This window comes from Bufo gargarizans, chromosome 2 (assembly GCF_014858855.1).
Source record: "Bufo gargarizans isolate SCDJY-AF-19 chromosome 2, ASM1485885v1, whole genome shotgun sequence".
Taxonomy (NCBI): Eukaryota; Metazoa; Chordata; class Amphibia; order Anura; family Bufonidae; genus Bufo; species Bufo gargarizans.
Window position 1 is genome coordinate 602,890,823 of NC_058081.1, and position 18,372 is coordinate 602,909,194.

At 49.4% G+C, this 18,372-nt stretch overlaps 1 protein-coding gene across 1 annotated transcript; it reads right to left on the bottom strand.

Moving 5' to 3' along the window:
* Window positions 1-13,930: 13,930 nt before the first annotated feature.
* LOC122926193 (olfactory receptor 11A1-like) lies at window positions 13,931-14,854 on the bottom strand. Its single transcript, XM_044277574.1, has one exon. It carries the CDS (start codon window positions 14,852-14,854, stop codon window positions 13,931-13,933), a length of 924 nt encoding a protein of 307 aa, XP_044133509.1.
* Window positions 14,855-18,372: the final 3,518 nt, after the last annotated feature.

Sequence of the window (18,372 nt, forward strand, 5' to 3'; positions counted from 1 at the left end):
TACTCTAATGAATTAACTGTACCAACTGTATGGGATTGAACACTCCCGAACCACTCCATATCACCCACAAGGAAACGGGGCGTGCGAACGCTTCAATCGCACCTTGCTTCAGATGCTGCGGACTCTTGAAGACAGTCAGAAAGCCCAGTGGCCCGCGTACCTACCTGAGTTGATGTGGGCCTATAACAACAGAGTACACAGTACCACTGGATACTCTCCACATATACTCATGTTTGGACGTGCCGGACGGGAGATTGAAGATCTCCACATGCCTAACCCGATAGAGCCCCCACCGAGAAGTACCACCGCTTGGGTGCAGGAGCACTGCCGCTGGCTGAGAGCGGTCCACATGGTTGTGGGGGAGCACCTGGGACAGGTGGTACACCCTAACCCAAGACCAGTTCAGAAAGATGGGTATGTCCCTGGTGATCGGGTGATGGTCAAAGCCAAACGGCCGTCAGGGATGTTGGATGGACGGTGGGACGCAGTTCCATACACGGTGAAGAGAAGGGTAGACTCCGCTATTCCGGTCTTTGAGGTAGAGCCAGTAGGGACAGGGGGACCCTCACGGAACTTACACCGTAATATGTTGAGACGTTGCAATTTTGATGAACCAGTGTGCGTAGAGGGGGTGCCTCCTCATTCTCAGGGTATGGAGGAAAGTCCCTCAGATGAGGAAGAGGAAGAATGGTGGGTCGTCCCTGCCGAAGTGTCCACAGAGGTTCCGGCCGTGGCAGGTTTGCCACCCAGATGCAATGCTGAGCAATCAACAGCTCCTCTCTTGTCAAATATGCCTGATGTCCCCAGTGTTTCTGAAACCCCCAATCTGAGAAGGTCAGCGAGGCCCAATGCTGGTGTGCCTCCACAGCGCTATGCCCAGGATGAGTTTGTATGGGGAGAGTTGCCGGGGGCGAGAACTTCTAGTGGGGTGGCATGTGAGATTGTGAATAAGCTCTGCCTGTATAAGGTTTAAAGTATAACAAGTATATATATATATTATTATTTTTTTGAGTATTGGATTGTGGTGATTAATATCTCCTTGGTGGCCCTATTTCAACTTTTCACTGTGTATTCAATTGCCCCTTAATTCCACATTTTTGTTCCCTGTACTGCCTACTTTTACCTGTGCTTAAAATAGGGTTGCTAGGCATGTTCCGTCTATCTGTTGAAGGACGCAGAAGCAGGCTGCGTGCAAGGTCAGATTACTGACAGCCAGGGACTGTAAGTAAATGATTAAAGCCAGGTCCTCCCCAGCAGCTGATAACAGTGCCTGGGCTGTGTGCACTTCTCTCTGTCCCTGCGCTTGGCAGACGCTCCCTCACTCAGCAGAGCTGGAGAAGGCAGAGTTGAACCAGCGCACAACAGGGAAGGGAGATCTGCCATCTGCTCAGTGTATAAATGAAAGCAACATGTGGTAAGAGGACCCCTTTGTGCTGCAGGAGATTAACCCTTTAGGGAAAGGGCTCTGGTTGCTGACACTTTTGGGGGGCTATTGTTACTGGCTAGTGAGGGCAGGCGGGATTAGCCTCAGGGTGAGGGCAGTGGCAGCCATCTTAACTGAATAGTGAAATTGCAGTTTTATGCAGACTGGTTGCTAAGGGCTGAATCTTATTAAATATGGGGTAAGTCAGTCTAATAGTAACTGATTCTGGAATATCATGTTATTAGTAACTACATATATGAAAATTGAAATTAGGGTCTAAATGTGACAGTTATCCTTTAAGTTTAAAGTGTACTTAAACTGTCATTTTGCATTTCGGGCACTAGAGGCCACTGTTTTGCAGCTATAACCAGCACACTCTGGGATTTGCATATGTAAAGTAGGTGATGACTCATGCTGCTGTTGAGTGAACCAGGAAGTGTTGATCTGACATGGTGGAAGGATTGTGCTGTGAGGGACTGAATCCGATTCCCTCCTGGCTTGCAGATGTCCGGCAGTGAATCGACACTCAAAGGAAGGAGAGTAGCTGTCGTCTCCTTACTGAATCCAGCTCTTTGAAATAGAGGTTGTCCCAGGAAGACCAGTTTCAGTGTGTGGACAGAAAGCCTCATCATCAAGCAAGGCCGCACGGTTGCTGAGAGCATGGTGGCCATCCCGGGTAAGCGGCATCCTAGGGCCCAGAACGGACGAAGGTCAGTACACCCGTTTACTCCATGCTTTACACTAGTGGCGCCTGAAAAACAGAGACTAGAGCCTAGGCCTTAAACTAGATAGCTAGTTAGGGTTGTGTTATTGCCAGGTTGTTTGGGACTGTTCTGCAGCGCAGTATTGACCGCAGGCTCTGCTGTGTCCGCCATCAGCTAGGTCAGTCCTCTGTAGCGGCACAGCATGACTTGCATGCTCTGCTGTGTCCGCCTGTCATGGTCTTACCTCCTTGCTGTTCCCTTCGTTTGACATGTGCTGGCGGCCATCTTGGTTTCTGGGTTTTCTTGTAGCCTCCCACCCTGCGGCTCCTCCTTCCCACTGGGAGGAGCTGGATGCCTAGCTCATATATAGGAGGTCTGTGGCTTCAGTTCCTTGCTTGGTCCTCCTGTGTTCACATGCTTCCAAGACTGCTGCTGCTTCTGGTTCCTGATCCTGGCCTCGTCTGACTACCTCGTTGGTTCCTGATTCCGGCTTCGTCTGACTACCCCGTTGGTTCCTGATTCCGGCTTCGTCTGACTACCCCGTTGGTTCCTGTTCCTGGCTTCGTCTGACTACCCTTCTGGTTCCTGACCTCTGTCTCCGCAAGACCCTGCTTCGGTTTAGCCATCCGTTCGAACTTTGCTTACGGCTTGCTCTTCAATAAAACCTTCTTATTTTCCACTTATCTCTTGTTGTACGTCTGGTTCATGGTTCCATGACATTAGGACCAAGCCATGAATTCTGACGGTACAGGGCCACCCTCGCTACCTACGCTGGTTGCCAGACTTGATCAGCAGGATCACCTGTTGGGTCGGTTCGCTGTGGCGTTGCAAACCCTGCTTGAACGCACGGCTCATTTAGCTTCCGTTGCCGATGGGTCGGTTGTCGCTCCTGGGCCCGCTCCTACTGCCGCTCCGGTTGTTGCGCCAGAGTCTACCCTGACACCTGTTGCTGCGCCTGTGGTGTTTCAGGGTATGACCGGTTCTGCCCCCCTTCCACAGCGCTTTGGGGGAGAGCCAACTCAGTGCCAAGGTTTCCTTAACCAGGTGGGCATTTACTTCGAGTTGCTGCCACATGCCTTTCCTACTGAGAGATCAAGGGTGGGCTTCTTGATCTCGCTGCTCTCGGACAAGGCCTTAGCCTGGGCCAGCCCGTTATGGGAGAACAACAATCCGGTGGTTGCCGAGTTTTCCGGTTTTGTTGCTTCTCTTCGGAAGGTATTCGATGTGCCGGCTCGTGCTGCCTCTGCTGCGAAGCTCCTTATGTCCATCAGACAGGGTTCACGATCCGTAGCTGAATACGCCATTGAGTTTCGTACCCTGGCAGCAGAGGTGGGCTGGAATAATGAGGCTCTGGTCGCTGCTTTCTCTCATGGTCTCTCGGATGCCTTGAAGGATGAGGTTGCAGCTAAGGACCTACCAGTGGTGCTCGAGTCTCTTATTTCTTTCCTGATTTTGATTGACACCAGACTCAGGGAGAGACCTTCCTTTAAGGAGAGCCTGCGGAGGTCTCCTAACAGATTGGCGCCTACGTTTGCTGTCCCACCCGTGCCTCCCTCTCCTCCCACGCCTCCTGGGGATGACTTGTCTGGGGGTGAACCCATGCAGCGGGGGTTTGCTCGCCTGTCTGAGGGGGAGAGGGTACTCCGGAGACGCGAGGGCCGATGCATGTACTGTGGTCTCGGTGGGCATTTTCGGTTGGCATGTCCGAACCGTCCGGGAGAACGCTCGCACCTGAGGTCCTGTCGGGGGCAGATCTTGGGTGGAGTCTCCTCGTCCCCGGTTTCCCGTGTTGACAAACCACTGATCACGGTTGTCCTCTCCTGGGTCGGGGGCTCGGTGACGACCCAGGCGTTGGTGGACTCTGGTGCTGGTGGTTTGTTCATTGATAGAGTGTTCGTTGCCGCCAATTCCATTCCTCTGCAGCCTCGAGGTTCCCCACTGGCTCTTGAGGCGATAGACGGCAGACCCCTTCTGCCGCCACACGTGACTCATGAGACCCTTCCAGTGGGGATAGCCATTGGTGCCGTTCACAGAGAGTCGGTCTGTCTCCAGGTTATTTCGTCTCCACACTACTCGGTGGTCTTGGGGTACCCCTGGCTCCAGAAGCATAATCCGACTTTCGATTGGAGATCGGTCGAGATCCTCTCGTGGTCACCGCAGTGTGGGGCTAGTTGCATCCATGGGCCTGTCAAGTTGCTGTGTACTTCCTCGGACTCTCTGTTGCCTCCTGAATACGAAGAGTACCGGGATGTATTCGATAAGGTGCGCGCGGTTGCCCTACCTCCGCACCGCCCATACGATTGTGCCATAGAGTTACAATCCGGTGCCGTTCCTCCTCGTGGCAAAGTCTATCCACTGTCGGTAGCGGAGAATGAGGCCATGGAGGAGTACGTGAGGGAGGCGCTTTCACGCGGACACATTCGCAAATCCTCGTCCCCGGCAGGGGCGGGATTTTTCTTTGTGAAAAAGAAGGGCGGCGAGTTGAGGCCTTGCATCGATTACAGGGGTCTCAATCGCATCACGATCAAGAACGCTTACCCGATACCCTTGATTTCCGAGCTGTTCGATCGCCTCAAAGGGGCCACGGTCTTTACCAAACTCGACCTGAGGGCGGCATATAACCTGGTAAGGATCAAGGCGGGCGATGAGTGGAAGACCGCGTTTAACACCAGGACCGGTCATTATGAATCCTTGGTTATGCCCTTTGGGTTGTGCAATGCGCCCGCAGTCTTCCAGGAATTCATCAACGATGTTTTCCGTGACCTGTTGCAGCAGTGTGTGGTGGTCTATTTGGATGACATCTTGGTATATTCTGCTTCCATGGAGGCCCACATTCTGGATGTCAGACGAGTGTTGCAACGCTTACGAGAGAACAAGCTGTTCGGTAAGCTTGAGAAATGCGAATTTCACCGATCCCAGGTAACCTTCTTAGGTTACATCATTTCCGCTGAGGGGTTCTCCATGGATCCTGAGAAGGTTTCGGCTGTCTTACAGTGGCCCCAGCCCAGTGGGCTTCGTGCCCTGCAGCGCTTTTTGGGCTTCGCCAATTATTATCGGAAGTTCATCAGGGACTTTTCCATGCTAGCCAAGCCTCTCACGGATCTGACCAGGAAGGGCAGTAATCCTCAGGTCTGGCCGCTCGAGGCCATCCGAGCTTTTGAGGCTCTAAAGTCCGCCTTTGTGTCGGCTCCGATTCTGTCGCATCCCAACCCTGGGTTGCCTTTTGTCCTCGAGGTGGACGCGTCTGAGACGGGAGTAGGTGCCCTCCTGTCTCAGCGTAGAACACCAGAGGGTCCTCTGCTTCCTTGTGGGTTTTACTCCCGGAAACTGTCTTCCGCGGAGTGCAACTATCAGATTGGTGACAGGGAGTTATTGGCCATCGTGCAGGCCCTTAAAGAATGGAGGCACTTGCTCGAGGGCTCGGTGGTTCCGGTTCTCATCCTGACGGACCACAAGAATCTGACCTACCTCTCTGAGGCCAAGAGATTGACACCACGTCAGGCCAGATGGGCTCTGTTCTTGTCACGTTTTAATTACGTGGTCTCCTACCTACCCGGCTCCAAGAACATCAGAGCGGATGCCTTATCACGGCAGTACTCCGAGCTGTCCGGGGAGGAGTCGATTCCGACTACGGTCATACCCCCGAATCAGATCCTGGCCGCTATTCGCACCAGCCTGACTTCTCCTCTGGGTGAGCAGATTTTGGCGGCTCAATCTGGTGCTCCCTCTGGGAGACCGAACGGCAGATGTTTTGTGCCTGAGGAGTTGCGCACTCGGTTGTTGCGAACCTACCATAACTCCAAGGCCGCGGGGCACCCTGGAAAGAATCAGCTGTCCTGGGCGGTTTCACGTCTGTTCTGGTGGCCTTCTCTACGTTCCGACATCGCCGCATATGTAGCGGCATGCTCCGTTTGTGCCCAGAGTAAGTCCCCTCGGCACCTTCCGTTGGGCCTTTTGCAACCCATAGCCACCGGGGAGCGTCCATGGTCACACCTGGGGATGGATTTCATTGTGGACCTCCCTGCATCCCGAGGCCATACGGTCATTCTCATGATTGTGGATCGGTTTTCCAAAATGTGCCACTGTGTTCCTCTCAAGAAGTTACCCTCTGCACAAGAGTTGGCCTCGATTTTTGCCAGGGAGGTCTTCCGGTTGCACGGTTTGCCCAAGGAGATTGTGTCGGATCGGGGGAGTCAGTTTGTGTCCAGGTTCTGGCGCGCCTTTTGCTCCCAGTTGGGGATTCATCTCTCTTTCTCCTCGGCCTACCACCCTCAGTCCAATGGGGCCGCAGAACGATCCAATCAGGCCTTGGAGCAATTCCTTCGTTGCTATGTCTCCGATCACCAAGACAATTGGGTTGACCTCCTGCCTTGGGCTGAGTTTGCCAGGAACACGGCGGTGAACTCTTCCTCTGGGACGTCTCCCTTCATGGCCAATTATGGGTTCCAACCTGCCGTGTTACCGGAGGTATTCTCTCCCCAGGATATTCCGGCTGTGGAGGATCACCTTTCCGTCCTACGTGCTTCTTGGGTACAGATCCAGAGGTCCCTTGAGGTCTCTGCGCAGCGCCAGAAACTCCAGGCTGATCGCAGACGAGCGCCCGCTCCTTCCTACCAGGTCGGAGACCGCGTATGGTTGTCCACCCGCAACCTCAACCTTCGAGTGCCCACTCCCAAGCTGGCGCCTCGCTTTGTTGGTCCCTTCCGAGTGCTTCGCAGGGTAAACCCGGTAGCCTATGCCCTTGCGCTTCCTCCTGGCATGCGGATCTCCAACGTGTTTCATGTCTCCCTGTTGAAGCCACTGGTGTGTAATCGTTTCACTTCCTCGATTCCTCGGCCTCGTCCGGTCCAAGTGGGCAATCGTGAGGAGTATGAGGTGAGCAATATCCTGGACTCACGCCTGGTCCGCGGCCGGGTGCAGTTTTTGGTCCATTGGCGTGGTTATGGTCCAGAGGAGCGTTCCTGGGTTCCCTCCGCAGATGTCCATGCTCCTGTCTTGCTCCGAGCCTTCCACGCACGCTTCCCTCAGAAACCGTTCCTTACTCCGCGGAGGAGGGGCCCTTGAGGGGGAGGTACTGTCATGGTCTTACCTCCTTGCTGTTCCCTTCGTTTGACATGTGCTGGCGGCCATCTTGGTTTCTGGGTTTTCTTGTAGCCTCCCACCCTGCAGCTCCTCCTTCCCACTGGGAGGAGCTGGATGCCTAGCTCATATATAGGAGGTCTGTGGCTTCAGTTCCTTGCTTGGTCCTCCTGTGTTCACATGCTTCCAAGACTGCTGCTGCTTCTGGTTCCTGATCCTGGCCTCGTCTGACTACCTCGTTGGTTCCTGATTCCGGCTTCGTCTGACTACCCCGTTGGTTCCTGATTCCGGCTTCGTCTGACTACCCCGTTGGTTCCTGTTCCTGGCTTCGTCTGACTACCCTTCTGGTTCCTGACCTCTGTCTCCGCAAGACCCTGCTTCGGTTTAGCCATCCGTTCGAACTTTGCTTACGGCTTGCTCTTCAATAAAACCTTCTTATTTTCCACTTATCTCTTGTTGTACGTCTGGTTCATGGTTCCATGACACCGCCATCGGCTAGGCCTGTCCAGTGGCCAGGGACATTGACTGTGAGTCCGGGATATAGCGTTTTCTATGCGTATTTGTATTGTTTGGGTTATGCCTGTGTTATTACTTTTTGCCTAAGTAAAGTTTCTGTTCTTGCATATTAAGCTGGTGTCAGTGTCGCTTTCCTTGTCTGTGACTTCGCTGTATCCTGGGGAGCCCACCCCCGTACACGGCTTACACGCGGAACGGAGCAACGGATGCAGACAGCACATGGAGTGCTGTCTGCATCTTTTGCGGCCCCATTGAAGTGAATGGGTCCGCATCCGAGCCGCCAAAACTGCGGCTCGGATGCGGACCACTTGGGTTTCTGTGATATCGTTTTATTTGGATAAGATGTAAGGAATAAGTACTAATCCCATACACTGCAGACATATTATTAAAAAAATTTGTTCCAGGGATCAAGCTGAAATAATTACAAACCGGATTCCAAAAAAGTTGGGACACTATACAAATCGTGAATAAAAACTGAATGCAATGATGTGGAGGTGCCAACTTCTAATATTTTATTCAGAATAGAACATAAATCACGGAACAAAAGTTTAAACTGAGAAAATGTACCATTATAAGGGAAAAATATGTTGAATCAGAATTTCATGGTGTCAACAAATCCCCAAAAAGTTGGGACAAGGCCATTTTCACCACTGTGTGGCATCTCCCCTTCTTCTTACAACACTCAACAGACATCTGGGGACCGAGGAGACCAGTTTCTCAAGTTTACAAATAGGAATGCTCTCCCATTCTTGTTTAATACAGGCCTCTAACTGTTCAATCGTCTTGGGCCTTCTTTGTTGCACCTTCCTCTTTATGATGCGCCAAATGTTCTCTATAGGTGAAAGATCTGGACTGCAGACTGGCCATTTCAGTACCCGGATCCTTCTCCTACGCAGCCATGATGTTGTGATTGATGCAGAATGTGGTCTGGCATTATCTTGTTGAAAAATGCAGGGTCTTCCCTGAAAGAGATGACGTCTGGATGGAGGCATATGTTGTTCTAGAACCTGAATATATTTTTCTGCATTGATGGTGCCTTTCCAGACATGCAAGCTGCCCATGCCACACGCACTCATGCAACCCCATACCATCAGAGATGCAGGCTTCTGAACTGAGCATTGATAACAACTTGGGTTGTCCTTGTCCTCTTTGGTCCGGATGACATGGTGTCCCAGATTTCCAAAAAGAACTTCGAATTGTGACTTGTCTGACCACAGAACAGTCTTCCATTTTGCCACACTCCATTTTAAATTATCCCTGGCCCAGTGAAAAACGCCTGAGCTTGTGGATCTTGCTTAGAAATGGCTTCTTCTTTGCACTGTAGAGTTTCAGCTGGCAACGGCGGATGGCACGGTGGATTGTGGCCACTGACAATGGTTTCTGGAAGTATTCCTTAGCCCATTCTGTGATTTCCTTTACAGTAGCATTCCTGTTTGTGGTGCAGTGTCGTTTAAGGGCCCGGAGATCACGGGCATCCAGTATGGTTTTACGGCCTTGACCCTTACGCACAGAGATTGTTCCAGATTCTCTGAATCTTCGGATGATGTTATGCACAGTTGATGATGATAGATGCAAAGTCTTTGCAATTTTTCGCTGGGTAACACCTTTCTGATATTGCTCCACTATCTTTCTGCGCAACATTGTGGGAATTGGTGATCCTCTACCCATCTTGGCTTCTGAGAGACACTGCCACTCTGAGAAGCTCTTTTTATACCCAATCATGTTGCCAATTGACCTAATTAGTGTTAATTGGTCTTCCAGCTCTTCATTATGCTCAAATTTACCTTTTCCAGCCTCTTATCGCTACTTGTCCCAACTTTTTTGGGATTTGTTGACACCGTGAAAATTTGAATCAACATATTTTTACTTTAAAATTATACATTTACTCGGATTAAACGTTTGATCTGTCATCTACGTTCTATTACAAATAAAATATTGACATTTGCCATCTCCACATCATTGCATTCAGTTTTTACTCACAATTTGTTTAGTGTCCCAACTTTTTTGGAATCCGGTTTGTACAATGATATAGTCATAGTGCCAGGGGCACCGTTAGGTCAAAACATTCGGGGCTTGAGCCCCGGATGTTTTGTCCAGTACCCCGAATGTTATGCTGGTAGCATTTTTTATTTTATTTGGCTATTCCAGGGCCCTTTAATATTGATTGAACCTGGGCAACCCACCACAGATCATCCCCCCACCCCCTTGTACTTGTTCCGCTGATCTGCTACTTGCGGGCTGCGCGAGCATGAATTCAGTCACTTCGGTGCTCAATCCCGTGAGACCCACTACGGGAGGTCACCGGTCTCACAGGATCACGCACCATAGGATGGGATTGCACAGCGAAGTGACTGAACTTATGCCCGTGCAGCCCACACGTAGCGGATCAGCAGAACAAGTACAAGAGGGGTGGGCGGATGATCTGTGGGGTTGCCTAGGGTCCACTCCCATTAATATTAAAGGGCCCAAGCAAAGATTTCTGCAGTGCTGAGGAAATGAAACATAACAGATATTGGAAAGTTACTGAATGTTGTATGATATAATGACTGCAGTCTACAGTACTGCACTTCATTTGTGTAAACCAGGACACCCCTTTAAGCATGCCTTTAATGTGCAATTTCAACACAGTGGGCTTGTGCCCCAGATGTTTTCAGACCCTAGCGACGCCCCTGCATAGTGCTATCATATGGTGAGATCGCAAGCAGATGTGACACCACCATTCACCACTAGGCGTCACTACAATCACAGTGAATTCCTTCCCTTGTGGCTGCCACAGTTCTAACATCAGTTATATCGATTTATAGCCTGACATGTACAGAAGTGCCCCCATTATTGACTTCCCTTTTATAATACAGGGTGGTAATCTTAAGAGACACAGCTAAGTACAAGTAGCTGATAGCTCTCTGCATGCCCTGCAGAGGGGCGGCTGTACGTGTACTTGGTCCGAGTGGAGATGGTCAAATGTACCACTGTATATCTGTATGTGTTTGCGAATTGCTTGGTCCCTGACCATCCGGATTGCATCATGTGTGCAATTATATGTCACCATTGCACCCCTCCATAGTGATTGCTCACTGCTCCGCTATTATGGCACTTGCCTCTGTCCCAGATGTGTGCCATTGTCCTGTACCCCGTGTCAGTGTGTCATTTTACTTCATCCAAGTGTCATTGTAGTGCATCCGAGTGTCAGTGTGTCATTGTCCTGTACCCCAAGTGTTAGTGTGCCACTGTCCTGTACCCCAAATGTTAGTGTGTCATTGTCCTGTACCCCAAGTGTCAGGGTGTCATTGTCCTGTACCCCAAGTGTCAGGGTGTCATTGTCCTGTACCCCAAGTGTCAGGGTGTCATTGTCCTGTACCCCAAGTGTCAGGGTGTCAGTGTCCTGTACCCCGAGTGTCAGGGTGTCATTGTCCTGTACCCCGAGTGTCAGGGTGTCATTGTCCTGTACCCCAAGTGTCAGTGTCACATTGTCTTATCATTGCCCTGTACCCCGTGCATTAGCATGTTATTGTCCTGTACCGCGAGTGTCTTTTTTCTGCACCCCAGATGTCAGCATGTCATTGTCCTGTACCCTAAATGTCAGTGATCCATTGCCTCGTCACTCCAATTGCCAGTCTGTCATTATTCTGTCACCCCACCTGTCACTCGTTTTGTTCTGGGGCTGATTGGTTGAGCCCTTTAGAAAACACGTTTGGGCAGAACATGATTCCTGACATTACTGTGAAATGTATGTTACTGCTCTTCTTTTCTGGGATGACAGATAAAGTGATTACACTGGAGCAGAGTCAGGTGCAAGAGAAAGGGTTAATGATGGCTCACTGAATGTACTGTGATATCAAAATGACAAATAATATTAATATTACATCCAGGCCCAGGCCTTGCCCACGGTGGGGCTCACAGTCTAGTTGTCAGTGATGCAGGTATAGGGGGTTCAGAGGTAGCTGCTACTTTGGGGCCCTAGTCTTTTGAGCACTTATAGGACCCCCATGTCATGTTAAAGAACCCCAGTACGATATGTGAGCAGCACAGGTGACTACTGATGTTACCTATATTGTAACGGTTCCGATTTAGCGGAATATAACATTGGCCCCTCAGGCTTTTGCTTCCAGCCATGACCCCAATCAGGGACACGACACACAATTTTATAGGAGGCTGGTGAAATATGTTTTTGGAGAATCCACATACAAATATAATCTGCTGAAATCGGCACCCAACTGCTTCCATTGAACAGAGGTTTTTTTTGTTTTTTTTTACAATTGCTGTAAATACGTTTTCTTCCAGACAAATCCTCGGAGTTGATAAAACTATATAATGAACATTTATGGTGAATATAATACTCGCTGACTGCAGTGTGATATTAACACAACAAATAATATTAATATATTAAAGGGCTCATCCAGTATTATGTGAATTAAAGGGGTTGTCTCACTTCATCCTGTGGCATTTATCACGTAGAGAAAGTTAATACAAGGCCCTTATTAATGTATTGTTATTATCCATATTGCTTCCTTTGCTGGCTATTCATTTTTCCATCACATTATACACCACTTGTTTCCATGGGTACGACCACCTTGCAATCCATCAGTGTTGGTCGTGCTTGCACACTATAAAAAAAAATCACTAGCCTATGTGCGCTCCCATGCGTGCTACGAGCAGTGTATAATGTGATGAAAAAATGAATCCAGCCAGCAAAGGAAACAATATGGATAATAACAATACATTAGTAAGTGCCTTGTATTAACTTTCTCTCCATGATAAATGCCACAAGCTGAAGTGAGACAACCCCTTTAAGCTCCAGCTTCCCAATTTACAGTACCTTGCATTCTAATTGACTACAAAGGGACAAATAATTTTCACAGCTGAGGGTTTGCTACAAATGAATCCAGTCTAGACAATCCCAAGCGATGTATGTAAGCAGCCTGGGCACCGACTGATACATTCACCTGCACTAATACATTGGTTTGTTACGAACTGGCTCGCTCATCTCCAGACTGCACCATTCAAAATGAAAACCCACTTCTGCAGTGGGATATGCAGTGGGATTTTGACACAGTTAAAATCTACCATGTGAACATACCCTTAGATTAGCTCACAGTGAATTGTCTGTATACAATTGTAACAAATTCTCAGCTGTGAGAAGTACTAGGTCAAGACTGGTTATAACCTCTTATAGAAATGATTAGAAAAGCTGCAGAATGTTTACTAAAAAATGAAGGCTACTTTCACACTAGCGTTTATATTTTCCGGTATTGAGACCCGTCATAGGGTCTCAATAACGGAGAAAAACACTTCCGTTTTGTCCCTATTCATTGTCAATTGGGACAAAACATAACTGAACAGAACGGAGTGCTCTGCATTCCATTCCGTTTGGTTGCATTCACATAACGGAGGGAAAACCGCAGCAAGCTGCAGTTTTCTTTCATGGGATGGGAGCAAAACAGATGCAGCATGACCCACAATGCAAGTTAATGGGGATGACACAACAGAAAACGGATCAGTCCCTTATTGACTTTCAATGGAGTTCATGAGGTCTTGGCAATATTAAAGATAATACAACCGGATCCGTTCATAACGAATGTAGATGGTTGTATTATCAGTAACGGAAGCGTTTTGCTGATCCCTGCCGAATCAGGCAAAAACGCAAGTGTGAAAGTCATTTGTCAGCAAATTTGTACCCATGAAACTGGCTGACCTGTTACATGTATGCTTGGCAGCTGAAGGCATCTGTGTTGGTCCCATGTTTATATGTGCCTCCATTGCTGAGAAAAATGAAGTTTTAATATATGCAAAGGTGCCTCTAGGAGCAACGGGGGCGTTGCAGTTTCCCCTAGAGACTGCAACATCCTCTCCATTTTAATTGACAGGACCAGGTATTATGATGTTTTTACTGCCTGGTCCTGTAAATTAAAGTGCATAGGGCACGGCCGTTGCAGAGAAAGCAGATCCTCTAGGTGTAATGACAACACCACCATTGCTCCTAGAGGCTCATTTTCATACGTTAAAAATATTTTCAAAAATTTTTAAAAAAGATTCTCAGCAATGCGGGCACATGGAACCAACACAGATGCCTTCAACTGCACACATGTAACAGGTCAGCCAGTTTCATGGCTACAAATCTGCTGACAGATGCTCTTTCATTTCTATAGGACTGGACATCAGACATTTACTTTTTATCATTACTATTTCTACAAATGTAATTTTTCTACATTTACCTTTTTGAACAAACCAATTTAATGACTGTTGATTTGATCTCTTGGTTTCGTAATGTGTATATTAAGGGGTTAAGGAAGGGAGTGACAACTGTGTACATTAATGAAAGAACCTTTAAGGCGATCACTGAACGTCCAGAGGTCGGCACCAAATATATAGCAATAAGAGATGTATAGAATAAAGAGACGACCATGAGATGAGAGCTGCAGGTAGAAAATGCTTTCTGACGTCCTTTCACTGTAGGGATCTTCACGATAACAACTGATATACAGACATAGCTGACAATGATGACCATAAAGGGTAACAGGGTCACCGGGGCCGTCAGGATGGGGTCAATAATTTGTAACAGTCTAGTGTCGGAGCAGGAAAGATGGATAATTGGCACAAAGTCACAGAAGAAATGGTCAATGATGTTCTCCCCACAGAAGTTCAGACCAGATATCAGAAACACAATGATCAATGTAATGGCAAAGCTCACACCCCAGGAGCCAAGAACAAGGTGGTGCTTCAGCCTTGCACCCATGATTGATATGTAAGACAGAGGATGACAGATCGCCAGGTATCGATCATAAGACATGACTGTCAGAAGGAGACATTCAGTACCGGTGGAAGTACAAAAAATCTGGAACTGGGTTATGCAGTCTAGGAACAACATGACTCTTCCATTTCTCAAGATGATGTGGAGAAGACTGGGCACAATGTCAGTGGTGAGGACCATGTCACAGAGAGACAGGTGGCATATAAAGAAGTACATAGGTGATTGTAGGAGGTAACTGGATGACACCAGAATTAGAATCATGAGGTTCCCAATAAAACACAGAACATAAACCAGCAAACACAACATGAACAGAGGGATCTTAAGACCATGGAGATCCCCAAAGCCAAGAAGGAAGAACTCAATGATTGTACGGTTCCCCTTCATCATAAGGTCCCCAGACAAGAAATGTAGCAATGTGAGCACCTGTGATTATAATTCTACCAGGTCTATGACAGTCACACACAAGATATGGCCTGTTGGTGGTTACTGTGACATTTAAGCTTGGAATATGAAGTCCCTGGTGTCCATCTCTAAAAATGGAAACATTCAGGACAGAGTGAGTGAACCTTGGATGCGATAAGTCACCACAGTAGAACATTATGTGGTTTATATTTTCAGTTCAGGGCTGGCATTTCCTTTCTCCCAACCTTCTGGCTGGTTCCCACTTACCTTGCATGCTGTGCAGGTTGACATCATCCTTACAAATATGGCTAGCAGGCCACCTGACCAGCAGCTCCTCTAATCCATGGGCTCTACATGGGCTGCCTCTATGGTATAGCTGCCCTTGTCTGGACTGGTTTTAATGGACTTGGAATGGCTATATTCTTAGCACATACAGTGCAACAGCACATGGTTGTTGATGAGTTGCTCGGATGAGGCTTTATTGTCTGTAGACTATTTTGTATAAATCCTGATAGATGCCTCTTGTTATTATCTAATAGGCTTTAGCTGCAGGAAAAAATATCTCAGAGAAAAATAAACAGATATGTCACTGAAGTCAGGTAATTCTACTCCATAGACTCTGGGCATTGACTTTTCTGTGCAATAATTGGCATGACTCAATGAAAATGTTTTATCCAAGTACATATGTACCTCATATTCAGGTGAAGGAGCAGGGTTGCCAACCAAAATTTTTCAGTTTTTTGGACAGCTTTTCTCAAAATTACCGACAGCCAACATTTTTTCGGACAAATTGGAAAACCATAAATGAATGATAAAGATTATAAGTCATACATGTGTATACCTCAATATACTGATAAGAAATCTCAGACGCATCAATTTTTTTTTTTTCTCGGACACAGGAAAAGAGTCACCTATTTTTATGGACTGTCCAGAAACTGTGCCTAGCTCTTGGTAGCCCCTTCTATATGTGTACTTGTGACGGACTTAACCGCCACTGGGGCTGCTGGAGAAGCCTGAGGGCCAGCCTCCTTCCTACAGACTATGGACTGATAACTATGGAGACCCCCTAAGAGCTTTTGGGGTTACAAGGAACTATGAACCCTGATTTATGTGTGTAATTTATATGCCACATATTTCCTATTGCCCATTAAAAAGGCATGGTGTGGATTCAGCAACACAAAAAGGGTTAACTCTGCACTGAGACTCCCACTGATTGTGTTAGTGATGGGATTAAGATAGTTGATTATATAGCAGCCGATTCCTAGATGAGTAGACCACCCTATGATACACTCAGGAGATAATCCCATCACATGTGTCTCCTCTCTTCCTATTCATTCATTATGGAGGGGGCAAAGATGTCTGTTTGCATGGTGTTTATTGTTGATTGCGTCAAAGGCAATGCCATTGTGTTTGTTAATTGCGTCACAGACAATTCCATTGTGTTTGTGGAATAGGATTAGTTTTTGTGTTTAAACTGTAAAGGATTGGCTACTATGTCATGTCCTCAGTTCCCAACCAGGTCCACGGGGGTGGTACCCTTGTTGGAAAATGTGTATATAAGTCAATGCTTGTGTGTTCAATAAAGAGTTCCTGTTTTACCCTTCATCATGTTGAGGCTGATGTTTGGGTAACTGATCGACACTGGGGATTGCTATACGCTGAAGATTTGCTATACTCCCCTGGCTATAACTACTAGCTCTTGTAAGAGCTGTTCCTGCTCTCTGGATTTAGGAGAGGTTCACCCACTGAAAGCAGAAGCCCGGTCTTGGGTCCATTATGGGTGGAGGACGGTGAGACCTCAACCAAGCTTCGGCGGTTCGTGGAGTCTGCAGTGCTTACTGTGTCAAGTGGAGTGCTTGGAGTCCTCGGGAAGCGCTAGGAGCATCCATCGACGGAGGTACCCGGTCGGGGTGCCAGGAGATCCGTTACAGTACTATACATCTTTTTTATGATGATTGACATGTTCATACACAGCGGAGTCAGATGGTCAGGTCTTCTATCTTACAGTTTTCAACTGTGCCCAAGTCCAGAGGATGCAAACACAGAAAAGGAAATGGCCGGACTGGAAGGGGGGAGAAAGGGGGGCCCCTAAGGGTAGGCCCACATGACGGGGGGTTTGGTTAGGGAGCCCCAGGGAGATTAGGATTGGGGTAGCAGGGGGTGGGGGTGGATGCAGGGGGGGTCGTATTGGTGGGTTTGAGCAGGAGGGGAGGGGCATAGGGGTTAAATAGAGTAGGGGGAAAGTGGACGGTAGCCATTTTGGTTACCTGAGAAAGCTGGCCAGACCTGTTGCAGTGATGGAGCAGTTGGAAGCGGCGATTCAGGAGTTGCGGGCGGCAGCAGCGGTCCACAGATCTGCATGGGCCCAGGAGCAGGTTCGGTTGTTGCTGAGGGGGGAGGCCGAGGCTCTTGTCCTGCCTCAGCCACCTTTAACACGGCCGCGGCGGGCACGGCCGCCGGCGCGCTTTAGTCCATCATCATCCCCCCCTCGGGCTCAGCGCCGTGTCCGGAGCCCTTCACAGGACCCTTCACGTCGGGCGCCTCCGCGGCCAGCTGCCTCAAGGCCCCGACGTGGAAGGAATCCAATTGGCAGGCGGAGCCCCAGAGGTGGCCGGGCCCGGCCATCTCCTTCATCTCGCGGCAGCGGCGGGGGTTCGGGACCAGGTGCGGCGGAGGCCCCCCTAACTCCAGGCAGGGGGGTGCCCGCCCGGCGCGGGAGGAACAGGCTGCAATACGGGGCTGCTGCAATGGATGGAGAAACGAGCAGCAGGCCCTCCGTTCAGTGTGTGAGGGGTAGCTCCGCCCACAGTAGCTCCGCCCACAGTGCCTCAGTTAACCCTAGCGTCCCTGGTCTGAGGCTGGCCAGGGGACAGGCAGAAGGGAGAAGATGCAGCAGGATGGATCCGGATTGCCCTAGAGAGTGCTGCCTTGCTGATGGCCCCAGCTCTGCCAGGAGGCAGAGTGAAGAGGAGAGCTCTGCCCCTCAGGATCCAGTCGCAGACAGTCGCATCGTCCCTGGTCCCAGCGTTTCCAGGGGACAGTATGAAGATGGATTGGTGGCGGGATCCTAAGATCTTCCTCAAGGGATGGTTCGTCTGGAGTCAGGAGTCGCGGCTGATGGGGACACAGCACCCAGGCAGCCAGGTGAGATTACTTGGGGACCGTTAGCTCAGGTAGTGCAGAGCATGGGGGTTGGGGGGGGTAGTGGGCCGCAGGCGGATGTCAGCAGGGGTTTAGGGCAATTGTTGGGGGGTTTGGCGGGATTGATGGCCAGTTGGGGGGGAGCGGGGGGATCCCCTTTACAGGCGTGGGGAGTACAGGGTCCGTCGGGAGGTTTCGGGTTGGGGGGTGAGCCTCGGCGGGCATTACCGGGAGTGGGGGTGTCGGTGCAGACGCAGGCGGGGGCTGAGGCGGAGGAGGAGACAGTGCGGGTGGACGATAAGGCAAAGGGAGAGGTGTATGTTTGCTTCGAGGGGCCTTTGGGGGCTCATTTGAAGGCG

Coding starts and splice junctions, on each gene's coding strand:
- LOC122926193 (XM_044277574.1), bottom strand. CDS start 14,854: ATGAAGGGGAACCGTACAATCATTGAGTTCTTCCTTCTTGGCTTTGGG.